This window comes from Sphaeramia orbicularis, chromosome 19 (genome assembly GCF_902148855.1).
Source record: "Sphaeramia orbicularis chromosome 19, fSphaOr1.1, whole genome shotgun sequence".
Classification (NCBI taxonomy): Eukaryota; Metazoa; Chordata; class Actinopteri; order Kurtiformes; family Apogonidae; genus Sphaeramia; species Sphaeramia orbicularis.
The window spans coordinates 4,138,055-4,152,016 of NC_043975.1; the positions used below are offsets into that span (position 1 = coordinate 4,138,055).

Below are 13,962 nucleotides of genomic sequence, written 5' to 3' on the forward strand. Positions count from 1 at the left end.
CCCCTTAAATCACAACCTCCCTCTCTTTCACTAAACATTTGTTGAATATTGCCCGGCAGTCAGTTATTCTTTGCTTTGTACATTATTTGAATAGTTTTGAATTCCACAAGGTCAATGAGTTTTAAAGTTTTAGATCGGAAAAATAGTGGATTTGTGTGTTCACGGTTACATGAGTATGTGGAGGAATATCTCTGATATGGAAACATCTGCATTGAAAAAGGTAATTTTCCAAATGTAAAGGAATTTCTTTTTTGTAAAAGTGAAATAATATACAAATTTAAAAAAAAAAAAAAAAAAAAAGATTTTTGATACTTCGTGAGAGAAGACCTTTTTGTTAATCTTTTGATACCACGTTTTGTGAAGAACTTTAGTTAGATTTTTATACCTCTATAGTGAAGACTTTTTGTAAATTTTTGATTCCACGCATGTGAAGATCTTTTTGTTGGACTTTGATTCCTCGATTGACAAGACTTTTGTGTTCATTTTTGATTCCACGATTGTGTAGAGATTTTGTTACTTTTATTCCTTGCGTTAATAAATACTCAAACTAAGCTCTTTTTGTCTCAGTCTCGTGCATTTGGGTCCTAGCCTTGTGTTTTCGTAGCACAGAAAGTCAGAACTGTTGCTTTATATCGTTTTTTCTTTGGACTGGTGTTTGCGTGTTTTGTTATTTGCGAGTATGTCTGCTTGTGATAAAGGCACCATAGATGAGTTTACATGTTTACTAACAACAGTGATGGACGCGCAACTCGGAGGCAAAAACACCAGTACCAGCTCCAGCCGGCTGGCACAGGCCGCGTACACCTGCAGGCTCTGCCCCGGAACTCGTGAACGAGCCGGTATGTTAGCTTTAAAACGGTCTAGTAACTGTCTGTGTCCAAAAGCCCATCCCATCTTCTCTTTCACAGCCGCATAATTTGACTTGAGCGCATGGGGAAGGTTGTCCCACAGTAGAAAAGCAGACTGTCACAGAGGGTGGGGGTATTGTCACCAACCCACCGGTGGGTGTCACTCGCCGTAACTCCGACTGCCACTTCCAGCTGAGGAAACTCTGGCTGCCATCGCCGGCAAAGGGAGCAGGTAGATCAGGGGTGTCAAAGTCATTTTAGTTCAGGGGCCACATTCAGCCTGATCTGATCTGCAGTGGACCAGTGAAATAATAACAGAATAACATATAAATAATGACAACTCCAAATGTTTGTCTTTGTTTAAGTGTAAAAAGAAAAAAAAACCCATTAAATTATGAAAATACTTACTTTTATAAACTATCCAAAAAAAAAAAAAAAACCCTGAAAAAACAAATTTAAATTAAAAAATGAAAGAAAATTTAATGTAATTTTAACAATATTCTGCCTCAACTTATTATTTCTACATGTGCATTATGGATCAGATCTACAAAGACACTAATACTTAGGAACAGGCAGAAAACTGTTCAAATTGTACTGAATTTTCTTTAGACATTTCAGGTTGTTCAATTTGTTCAGGTTATTCACATTTAACTGTTTCAGGATAGTTTGTAAATGTAAATATTTCATAATTGAATGTTATTTTCTGCACCAAAACAAAGGGAAAAAAATTAAGTTGATAAGTCTAGATTTTGGGGCGGCTTAATTCAAGATTTTTTTACTTAATTGAAGATTTTTTTTTTTCCTTAATTCAGATTTTTTTTTACTTAATTGAATTTTTTTTTTTTTTTTTTGGCTTAATTCAAGATTTTCTTATTTACTTAATTGAAGATTTTTTTTTTTTGGCTATATTCAAGATTTTTTGCTAAATTTGGGATTTTTTTTGGCTTAATTGAAGATTTTTTTTTTTACTTAATTGAAGTTTTTTTTTTTGGCTTATTCAAGATTTTTTTACTCAATTCAAGCTAATTTTCTTTTCTTTTTTTTTGTTGCTTAATTCAATTCAAGACTGTTGAATTTTTGCACTTGGCAAAAACATCCCATGGGCCGGATTGGAACCTTTGGCGGGCCGCATTTGGCCCCCGGGCCGCATGTTTGACACCCCTGAAGTAGATCCACAATCACTCTGTCTCTATTGGACAGGGGTGTCAAACTCATTTAGTTCAGGGGCCACATTAAGCCAGATTCGATCTGAAGTGGGCTGGACCAGTGAAATAATAACATAATAACATGCAAATAATGCCAACTTCAAACTTTCCTCTGTTTTAGAACAAAAAAAGTAAAATTATGCGATGAAAATGTTTACATCTACCAACATCCTTTAAAATACTGTGAATAACATGAACAAATGAAGTTTTTTTTAAGAAAACTAAGTGCAATTTCAACAATATTATGTCTCAGTTTATAAATCACAGTGGATCAACAAATACACAAAACATTTAATAACAGGTAGAATATGGTTAAAATTATACACTTCAGACATTTCAAAATGTTCATATTTGTTGAGGTTGTTTGTGTTTTTGTGAAAATGTAGTTTGTTTTAGTGTAATACAGTAAAATGACATGAAAATATTTACATGTACAAGGAAAAATTTGGAGTTGTGAGTATTTATGGTTATTACCTCCGCCAAGGAGGTTATGTTTTTGCCAGGTGTTTGTTTGTTGTCTGTCTGTTTGTCTGTCCGTTAGTGTGCAACATAACTCAAAAAGTTATGGACAGATTTTGATGAAATTTTCAGGGTTTGTTGGAAATGGGATAAGGAAGAAATGATTAAATTTTGGTGGTGATCGGGGGGGGGGGCCCACAGGGGGGCCCATTTCCAAAACCCTGAAAATTTAATCAAAATCTGTCCATAACTTTTTGAGTTATGTTGCACTAACGGACAGACAAACAGACAGACAGACAGACAAACAAACAAACCCTGGCAAAAACATAACCTCCTTGGCATGGGGGGGCCCACAGGGGGGGCCACTGATCAGCCTTGGTGGAGGTCTGCGCTCTCCGAGTGCTTTTCTAGTTATGATAGTATTTGACTGATCCAACCCACTGGAGATTAAAGCGGTCTGTTTGTGGTCCCTGAACTTAAATGATTAATGTCTTCAGTGTAATTTTTGCATTTCACAGCTTCAGCCCAGGGGCCAGACTGGACCCTTTGGCGGGCCACATTTGGCCCCCGGGCCGCATGTTTGACACCTGTGCTATAGGGTGATAGGTCAGGGGAAGCCCTCCTGGTAGGTTTAAAGGGGTCTTCATCACCAAACACATGATGACTATTCTTTTTTTCCACACCGCTAAGCACAACAGGCACGCAGGCTAACTATACTGAGAAGCTAGGCTAACTGCGGTAATACCTCTAAACAGCGGTGGGCAGAACAGAACCACCGCTGACACCAATGGAACCCAGCGGTCTTTCTGCCGAACTTATACTTGGTGAAAGTTAAGTAATAAACGGCACACAGGAGTTTAGCAGGTCCATCTTTTAACACGCTACAAACTTGGCGTGACTTCCTCCTCCAAGACTTAATGTATGCATACGTCACATGAAACTCATCTATTGCAACCAACTGCAACACATGGTTACCATGACCACACTGCTTAAAGCTTTACGTTATTGTAGAGCTACACAGGAGAAAGAGAAATATCACCAACAATGGGCAATTGTACGATCCAAGGAAAGCTTGTCTACCAATATGACGTCGTAAACAGAAGACCACGTGATCATGTGACATATGTGCAAAACCTCAATAAACAGAGGCAACAACTTTGTTTCTGACAGAATTCCCCATGCCGTCAGCAGCTGTAACCGTCTCTATTCCACGGGCTTTGGGCATGTTTTTGTCACTATCAACTGCAAACCACAGAAATGCGATCTGTAACACATTAAACAGTCGATCAAATGGTTTAGTTGTTTACGAAGAAAATATGGACATTTGTGTTTCTTTCGTCACTGCTGCACTTTTTTGCTGTGTTTACCTCCATCTTGCCGATGATTCAAACAGAATTATGGAAGATTTCTCCAACCCTTCCGTTTGTAGTGTGGCCCTGAAAAATCCCAGTTTGGAGGGCCAAACAGCCCCCCCCTTAGCCCTTCCCCTCCGACTCATTGAGAATCGGGACACCCCTACCCCTTCGCATGACCGCACAATATAGGGGGTGGGGCCAAGGGGTGAAATGGGATTGGGCCATTGAATTGATTTGGGAATGCGACATTCTCACTCTTCATATCTCTCCTCTTAAAATGATTTTTATCCTTTAGGTACCATCTTGGAATGTCAGCAGAAACTGAAAGCTTCTCTTAAAAGGAAGTTCCACTTTGTGCCTGAGGGCATGACGACAGAGGAAAACCAAATCCCGCTCAATAGCATCTACACTGAGCTCTTTATCACTGAAGGACGAGGTGGGGAAGTCTGTCAGGAACATGAGATGAGACAGATCGAGAAGTTCACCATGACAAGGGTGGCCCAAGAGAAGTCAATCGATTGCAACTGTCTTTTCGATCCTCTGCCGGGTCAAGGCCACCAGATAAGAAGAGTGATCACAACGGGAGTCGCTGGCATCGGTAAAACTGTGTCTGTAAATAAATTCACACTGGACTGGGCTGACGACTGGGCAAATAAAAACCTACAATTTGTATTTCCCCTCAGTTTTCGAGAGCTGAATCTGATGAGTAAGCAAACCTTTAGTCTAGAGCAGCTTCTACACGTCTTCTTCCCTGAAGTAAAAGACTTGGACATCCTCACCAACGATAAACACAACATACTGTTCATCTTGGACGGTCTGGATGAGAGTCGCCCCCCTTTAAACTTGGACAGTGAAATACTGTCTGACGTGACAAAACCATCCAAGATAGACGTGCTTCTGGTGAACCTCTTCAAGAGAAAGCTTGTTCCTTGGGCTCTTGTTTGGGTAACGTCACGTCCAGTAGCTTCCATTCAGATCCTACTCGAGTGTTTTGATCTGTTTACAGAGGTACGAGGCTTCAACGACGCCCAGAAAGACGAGTACTTCAGGAGGAAAATCCGAAATGAGACCGTAGCAAACAGGATAATCACACATGTGAAATCCTGCAGGAGTCTCCACATCATGTGCCACATCCCTGTTTTCTGCCGGATGACCGCAAATGCTCTTAACAAGAATCTGTCATTGACAGACATGATCAACGCACCAAACACTCTTACAGAAATGTACTTACGCTTTTTGGCCTTTTCCGTGGAAACAATGAAGAAAAGGTTACCTAAAACAATAGACTCACATGTCGACTTCATAAGAGAGAACCTGATGTCACTGGGTAAACTGGCCTTCAATGAACTGGAGAAGGGAAACCTGGTCTTCTACAAGAGAGACCTGAAGGCCAATGGTATAGATGTTTCACAGGCTTCATTGTTCTCATTCTACACACAGATCTTCAAAGAAGAACCTACAGTCTGTGGTGAGAAGACGTTCTGCTTTGTGCATCTCAGTGTTCATGAGTTTTTTGCTGCGTTGTACGTCTTTCTTAGCTTCCACAACGACAACAAAAATGTCCTCTTGAAAAAGTCTTCTGCTTCACGTTTTCCAATGAGAGACAAATCAGAATTCATCCTCTACAGAGAAGCTGTCAAAAAGGCTTTGCAGTACGAGAATGGACATTTTGACATGTTTCTCCGTTTTCTCCTGGGTCTGTCTCTGGAAACCAATAAGATTCTGTTGAAACATCTGATGACCAGTGACAGAACAAAACCAAAGACAAGACAAGAGATCATAAAGTACATCAAGGAGAAGATCAGAGCGAGTCCATCCCCAGACAGATGTCTCAATCTGTTCCACTGTCTGAATGAGTTGCATGACCACTCTCTTATGGAGGAGATCCAGAATTTCTTCAGCTCAGGTGGTCTGAACAGAGCTGAACTCTCACCTGCTCAGTGGGCCATCCTGTCCTATGTGTTACTGACATCAGAGGAAAAGTTGGATGTGTTTGAGCTGAGCAAGTACACTAGGTCCGAGAAAGGTCTTCATGGGCTTCTGGATGTTGTCAAAGCAGCTCGAGTTGCAAAGTAAGTGTTTTTCCAAAAGCAGGATGGCAGATGGCAAGATGTTTCCTTTGAGTATTTTCAGAAAATGTAGGATGTTTTCACTAAACTGTGTTTTCTACAATAGACAAATTTAGATTTTGATGCCTGCAACACAAATGTTCTGCTAGCTGGAGGGTGAGGGTATCATGAGTGGGAGTATCCCATCTCCCTGATCTGCTGAGTCGCTCTGAACTGGCAGCCAAGTTGAACACCTGACTTGTGTCCAACAGTGTTAGAACAACAGGAAACACTGGGCAACTGATAGTGTTACTTCTAACACTATCCAAAGATATTAGACCACACACAACAAAGCTACCATCAGCATAACTGGAATTTTAAAGAGATATGCTTCCCTAAAGTCCACGTCATTTCCTTGAAAGTCCGTGGTTATCCAAGTAGGACCATGTCAAACTTTAATTGTATTTTAAATTGTATTTTAAACTGTATTTTAATTGTCTTGCACGGTGAAGTACTTTGTGACTCCCTGTCTGTGAATAAAATTTACTTACTTACTTAAACCTCATTCGGCATGAATTCCAACAGTAGTCGCTTATTTAGTAAATGTCCAAAAAACAGAAGTGCGTAAAGTTGTTTTTTCCATTAAAGCACAAATGCGATGATTTGTTTATTTACTGTCATGAGATGACACAAGAAGTCATTCCATAAACATGGTGATCAAGATAAATATGATGATTGGATGGTGTTTTTTCAGTCCTGTCCATTCTACAGGTGACTAAAATTTTTTTTATTTTTGTGTTAGAACCATTAATTAATTGGTTGTAATCGGGGTGTGAAGGGGATTTTAAGCAATATAGTAAAAAAGCTCCAGGAAAACTTCTCCCACCCCACCTTTTAAGTGTTGTGAAGGCATCAAAATCTAAATATTTATATTTTACAAAATTTAACTAAAGTGAACAGTGACAACAACGACAAAGGTTGTACCAAACGATCAAATGCAAGATTTGAGTTTTAATTATTTTAGGAAACACCACAACTTTTCTGGAAGTGGGGTTTGTATGTTCAAGAATAACTTAAAAGAGGAACATGACATTTATTACTGTTCTTACATCGCAAGGCGTGATATAATGTAAAAACGGCAAGATTAAACTTGTTTTCTGATACGAAGTAGGGCTAGGAAATGGACCAGGTGAGCAGACGTGGACTGGAGAAGGGCTACGAACTGGGATTTTCAAGTTATTGATGAAACCACTTTACACAACTGTCCTTGTATTGATCGTTGTTATAATCTGCATTTTTTTTTTACTTGATGTTTTAATCCTAAAGTCTAAATGAGCCAGTGGCCACTTGTAGTTTCACATCGATGGCCAAAATACAAAACCTCCGATCTGAAAAAAACACTTTTTTTAGGAAATAAAAAAAACGTGGATCCTGGAGGATTCTGTTGGATTCTGTAAACTGGCTGAGAGTCTGGTTTTGACCAACTCTATATGTAAAGTGTCATGAGATAACTTTTGTTATGATTTGGTGCTATATAAATAAAATTTGATTGATTGATTGATGGTTTAGTTTTATTATAGTACGGTCTTTGTTGTTGTTGTCAGGTGACCTTCATGTCAAAAGAAAGGGCGGGATATCTTGCAGATAGACTGAAATTGTGGCGTGTCCTTGTTCTCACCATTCAATGTGAAAACTCAAAATCTAAAAAACTGCAGATAGGAGGTTTTGTTTTTTGGCCATCGACATGATCTACTGTATGTCCAGAGATCATTTGTCAAACTTTTTCTCTTCCAGTCTGAATGCTTGTAAGCTCACTGTGAACTGCTGCGAGAAGCTGTCAAGTGTCATCAGCTCTTCACAAATCCAAGAGCTTGACTTGAGTAACAACAACCTGAGAGATGAAGGACTAATACTGCTCTGTGGTGGACTCATGAACAGCAAACTGGAGACGCTTCGGTAAAATCCCGACACTTTTTCCCTCATACAGTTTGGATTTGTGTCTCACTAGATCAGGGGTGTCAAACTCATTTGAGTTCAGGGGCCACATTCAGCCTAGTATGATCTAAAGTGGGCCGGACCAGTAAATAATAAAATAACAGGATAGAACTGATAAATAATGTCAACTCCAAAGTTTTTTTTTCTGTTTTTGAGTGAAAAAGTCAAATTCTGTAATGAAAATGTTTACATCTATGAACCGTACTTGAACGTAACATGAACAAATATGAACCTGATAAATTCTTAAGAAAAATAAGTGCAATTTTAACAATATTACGCCTTAGTTCATCATTTATACATATTCATCAAAACTTACAGATCACAGTGGATCTACAAATACACAAAACATTTAGTAACAGGCAGATTAATGGGACAATTCCGTACTTCTCTGAAGAAATTTCAGGTTATTCACATTTTTTGTAAAAGGCTAGTCTGTAAATGTAAACATTTTTGTGTAATTTTACTTTTCTTAACACTGCAACAAAGAGAAAAGTTTGTAGTTTTCACTATTTACAGGTTATTATGACAGTATTTTACTGGTTCTGCTCCACTTGAGATTGAATTGACCTAAAATGATTTTGACATCCTTGATTGTTCATATCTTCAGTGTAAATTCTGGATGTCACAAATTCATCCCAGGGGCTGGATTGGACCCTTTGGCGGGCCGGTTTCGGGCCCCGGGCCGTATGTTTGACACCTGTGCACTAGATGAAATAAGCCTGTTTGTCCATGTATTTATTATGTTTCTTTGTGTTTTTGTCTTAGGATTTTATCTTTTATCTTGTTTTTATTGTGTTTATTTTATTGTACAGCACTTTAGAAACCTTTGTGTTCGTTACCTAACACCTATTGGGAGGTATTGGGATCACTTTGCTTTGTGTTTGTTTGTTGCGTGTTTGTTTGTTAGCAATTTTACGGGAAATCTATTCCACCCATCTTTCCCAAATCTTCCCACAGATAGGCCTAGGCCCTGGGACCAACCCGTTAATTTTGGGCCAAGTAGGCCAAAGTTCAAGGTCACAGCAAGGTCACAACATCTACAATTTTCCTATCTCTCATCACTGAGCAATTTTCAAAAATTCATTAAAAAAAATTCAAAACGACTCCAATTGGATCCACCTGTAGCTTAGAACAATATCTTGTATCTGGCACAAAATTGTCCACATCCACTGTGGAATGTGGACTCTGTGGACATTTACATTTAACACTGAAAATCCCATTTCCCACACATTTAAAATTAGAACTCAGCAAATATTGATGTGAATTGAATCTAATTGGACAGACACATGACTGGTACCAAGCTTCAACTGTTTCTGCTGGATGGAACAACCTGGAAACTGTTGAATTTAAACTGAAATAGTCGATCCACACATGCACAGTGTTCGGGGTGTTTGGCGGAGGTTTGCGTTCTCTGAACACTTGTTTAAATTTGTGGTTTATATAAAAATGGATTGGATTATTTTTCTGTTGGTCTAGACTGAGGAGCTGCAACCTAACAGAGAAAAGCTGCGACGCTCTTTCCTCAGTCGTCAAATCGGTCTCCGGCCTCCTGAAAGAACTAGATCTCACCGACAACGACTTTGAGGATGTGGGAGTCAAAAAGCTTTGTGTTGGACTGGGGAGTCCTCACTGTAAACTGGAAATACTCAAGTGAGTGAAGTGTGTACCAGCAGGATAAAGTACTGAGCTTGGATGTGGTCTCACTAGTCGCTTTTCCATTGGACATACGCACAAAACTTTACCGATATTTACTAAATGTCGAAAAAACATAAGTGCATAATTTTGGTTTTTCCATCAAATCAAAATGCCATGATTTGTTTATTTATTATCGAGAAGTCATTCCATAAACATGGAGACCAACGTAAATATGGTGTTAAATTACAGATATATTCATTTTACCCCTCTATCCTGTAAAGGGATATGCTTCCCTAAAGTCCACGTCATTTCCTTGAAAGTCGATGGTTATTCAAGTAGGACAATGTCAAACCTCATTCCTTCCAACAGTAGTCACTTTTCCATTGGACAAACGCGCAAAACTTTACCGATATTTACTAAATGTCCAAAAAACAGAAGTGCGTAAAGTCGGTTTTTCCATTAAATCACAAACGCGATGATTTGTTTATTTATTATTGTGAGATGACACAAGAAATCATACCATAAACATGGCGAAGAACATAAATATGGTGTTAATTTACAGATATATTCATTATTATTAATATTACCCCTCTATTTTGTACTAAATTAAAAAATTATCGGGTTTCCTGGTGTGTCCACACCGTGTTTCTTCAAAAACTCTTCTTCTTCTCTTGTTGTAACATCCGTCAACACCTGTTTTTTTTTTATTGATCTGACTAGTTGTGAAGAACGGTCTTTCCATTGCAGTTTTGTGTGATATACCAATTGCGCTACGCCCGAAAAACCACCTCTTGCCAGAGCAAAAACTTTTAATCAAAAATGAGAGTTTTGTCCAAATGGTTTTTTCCATCAGGTCAATTTTTATGCACAAGTTATATTTGTGCAATTTGAGGGTCAACGGAAAAGTGACTACTGTGGCTGTCACTGAAGTCTGTCTGCTTTTGTTGTTGAAGTTTGTCCATGTGCAGAGTCACCGAAGAAGGGTGCACATTCTTGGTTTCTGCTCTGAACTCCTGCAGTCTGAGACAGTTGGACCTGAGCTACAACCACCCAGGAGACGACGGCCTAAAACTGTTGAAGACGATGGAGAGAGACCCTCAGTGCAAGCTGGAGAAACTCTGGTAATAGCTCAGAGTTTGTACATCACATGTAGCTTTTAGAACATAAGGTTAAACCAGGGTTCCTGCAGGGTCTGAAAAAGTCTGGAAATTAAAAACCTGAATCAAGGTTTCAACAGTTTTGGATTTTTCATTATAGTTTTGTTTGATTTAGTTTTGACTTTTTTTTCTCTAATTCAGTTCGTTTTAATTAGGTTTTAGAGCAGGTTTGCTAGTTTTAGGGTTGTTTTTTTTTTTCTAAATGCTTAGTTTTAGTTTACTTTTAGCTTCTGTATGATGATGTCAACACAAGGTATTGAAATTATTTCGATCCGGATCTGATTCTGGATTTGGTGTGACTTTGACACATTTTCCCATTAGAAGAGATATGAAGGGGATTGATCCAATAAATCAGTATCAATGATATCAAGTTGGAATTTGAAGTTTTTACAGATCTGATTGGAATAGACAGACAGACAGACAGACAGACAGATAGACAGATAGACAGATAGAGATAGATAGATAGATAGATAGATACTTTATTGATCCCAGAGGGAAATTCAAGGTTGTTGTTTTTTAAGATAGATACTTATGACTAAAACATGGGCTATTTCTGTAATAGAATAAATACACAGATTAGATTGGTGGTTGGGGGGGGGGGGGGGGGGGGGGGGGCAGGTCTGTCTTGGCGGAGGTCTGCGCTCTCCAAGTGCTTTTCTTGTTTCTTTGTGTATTTGGACCATAATAGTTCAGACAGTTTGAATTTGAACCCTCCAGCTGCTGCAAAACTATCTTTAGATTCATTTGGGCAAAAATCCAGTGGATTTCTACAACCTGTTTGAATTCCTGCTTAATTTGTTGTGTCTATAACGAGTTACGTCACGATATTTATTGTTTATTCTTCATTGAGGATCCCCATTAGCCGACGCAAAAACGCCAGGCTAGCCTTCCTGGGGTCCTCTCAATAATAATAATTTTTTTTAAAAAAGGTCTGGATGCAAAATGACAACACAGATCCAGTTACAATACATAGAGATTCAGTTCCGTCTCCACATTTGCTCATATCAGCTCCAGACTTCAGACGAACATTTCTCCGAATACGACATAATTGTTTGTCAGCAGCAGCGGTTGTAGTCCAGACTGAAAATATGCCCAAACTTGGAGCCCATTACCTCAAATGTTCAGTTGTTGGTTGAACGGGACAGAGCAGCACAGCCAATAACCTGGAGGGGGCGGGGCCTGAAGTGTCTCCTGTGCATTTAAAGGGCCAGCGCTCCAAACCACCTTTCTGGTGTCACTACTGAGAAATAGTGTTGAAGATGGATCTGTGGAGTTGAATGAATGAAGAATTCAGAGCCAAGCAGAGCATTTACAGTTTATGGAGACCACAGGGAAATGTGGGAAAAGGAAGAATTCCATTTAAAAAAAAAAAAAAAAAAAAAAGCTTAAATATGACTGTAAATGTAAGGTCTTCTGTTTTTGTTCTAGTGCGGAACAATGCGGTGAATCCAGGGTTCAGCCAGGTTTGAGGAAATGTAAGTCAAAGGGGTACTTATTTTCAATTAAAGCAACTTTTCGGGATGTGTTTAAAGGTGCTGGAGACTTTTGTGACCAATTTTTCATCCAATCTGTCAAACCTCAGTCACATCGTCAGTATCATGAATCTGTAAGTCCTTCTGTCATTACTCACCTGAATCTCTTGCATGAACAGTTTCTTAGTGCCATCCACCAGAAACAGACCATGTGTTTGCAAACAGAGTCAGGGGTCTCTTGGGCATCTTCGGAATTTTGTTGCGACGTGCCTTGTAAGAAGCAAAGGCTCGCGCCGCCGAAATTATATGGATGAAAAAAACACGACGCGGAAACAGCTGAAACTCAGAAACAGCTGGAGGAATATGCATAGAGGGAAGGGAGCTCCTGCCGTTTCCACCTCTTGTCTGAAGCAGCTGCTGCCAGACAGTGGAGTGAACCGGCATTTCCCACAATGCACGTTGCAACAAAATTCCAAAGATGCCCAAGTTACCTACTGGCTCTGTTTGTAAACATACAGTCTGTTTCTGGTGGATGGAACTAAGAAACTGTTAATGCAAGAGATTCAGGTGAGTAATGACCGAAGGACTTACAGGTTCATGATTCTGAGGATATGACTGAGGTTTGACAGATCTGACGAAAAACTGGTAACGAAAGTCTCCCGCACCTTTAAGTGTCATTAACTCCCTGTTGGCTTCATCAGATACAGTTCAACTCACCCTGGACCCGAACACCGCACACAGAGACCTTCAGTTGTCGGGGAACAAAAAGGCAACCGACCGCCCAAGCGTACCAGCGACCAAGACAGAGCCGACTTCCAGACCCAGGTGTCGTGTTCCCAGGGTCTGACCGGACGCGCTGTTACTGGGAGACGGAATGGAGAGGGATGGCTTCGATGGGAGTGGCCTACAGACGGACGTCCACCAAGGGTGAGGGTGGGGACATCAGGACGGGCCAGAACGACTCCTTCTGGGGTCTGAACTGCACCAAAGGCAAATACCAGGTTCAGCACAAAGGTACCAGCACCCCAATAGAAGACCAAGAGCCCTCCCACAAAGTAGGAGTCTTCCTGGACTGGTCTGCAGGGACTTGTTCTTTCTACAGTGTCTCCTGTGGTGACCGGAGCCACATTCGCACCCTCAACATCGCCTTCACGGAGCCTGTTTACCCAGAATTCCACCTGGCCTGGAAGAATTCCTCAGTCTATCTGAACTGAGGATCTGACACAAACCTCTGTGGTGGTGTTGAACGGCTTCTGGAACACATGGCAAGGTTTATGTACCTCCTCACGTCTGTTTTAGTCACCTTTTTATGATCTTCCTGTTTAAATGAAGGATAAAGAAAAAAAAAATAGACCTCAATTGAGATATCGCTTACACCTGATATGTACGCTGAACAAAAATATAAACACCCGAAAGAAAATGGTGAATTAAAATGGATTTTCTTTTATTACGAGTTTATTCTCGTAAGTGACAAGCGTTTTTATTTTCTTATTTAGCCCCAATACGCTGTCGTACTGCAACAACAAATCAATTAAATCAATCCAAATCTATTCTTACAAGGGCTGGCAACGAATTCGGCCGTCGATTCAATGGGTTTTGGGTCCTGCACGCTGGTCGCTTCTCAGTGAGGGTTTTTTTTTTAAACTACAACTTTATTCTTATCTCAAAATATTACGACTTTAATCTCATAAAAGTACATTTTTGTTAAATGAGGGTTTTTTCCCAACTACAACTTAAATCTCATATTATGACTTTATTCTCAAAATATTATGACTTATTCTCATAAAC

The 13,962-nt window shown here is 39.7% G+C and overlaps 1 protein-coding gene across 1 annotated transcript in view; it reads left to right on the forward strand.

Moving 5' to 3' along the window:
- LOC115410452 (NLR family CARD domain-containing protein 3-like) overlaps window positions 1-13,388 on the forward strand; it is a 21,562-nt gene extending 8,174 nt beyond the window's left edge. The window contains 8 exon segments of the mRNA XM_030122109.1: window positions 4,163-5,939; window positions 7,710-7,871; window positions 9,387-9,560; window positions 10,499-10,666; window positions 12,131-12,177; window positions 12,876-12,947; window positions 12,950-13,032; window positions 13,035-13,388. Coding sequence (XP_029977969.1) covers window positions 4,163-5,939; window positions 7,710-7,871; window positions 9,387-9,560; window positions 10,499-10,666; window positions 12,131-12,177; window positions 12,876-12,947; window positions 12,950-13,032; window positions 13,035-13,388 — 2,837 coding nt within the window.
- Window positions 13,389-13,962: the final 574 nt, after the last annotated feature.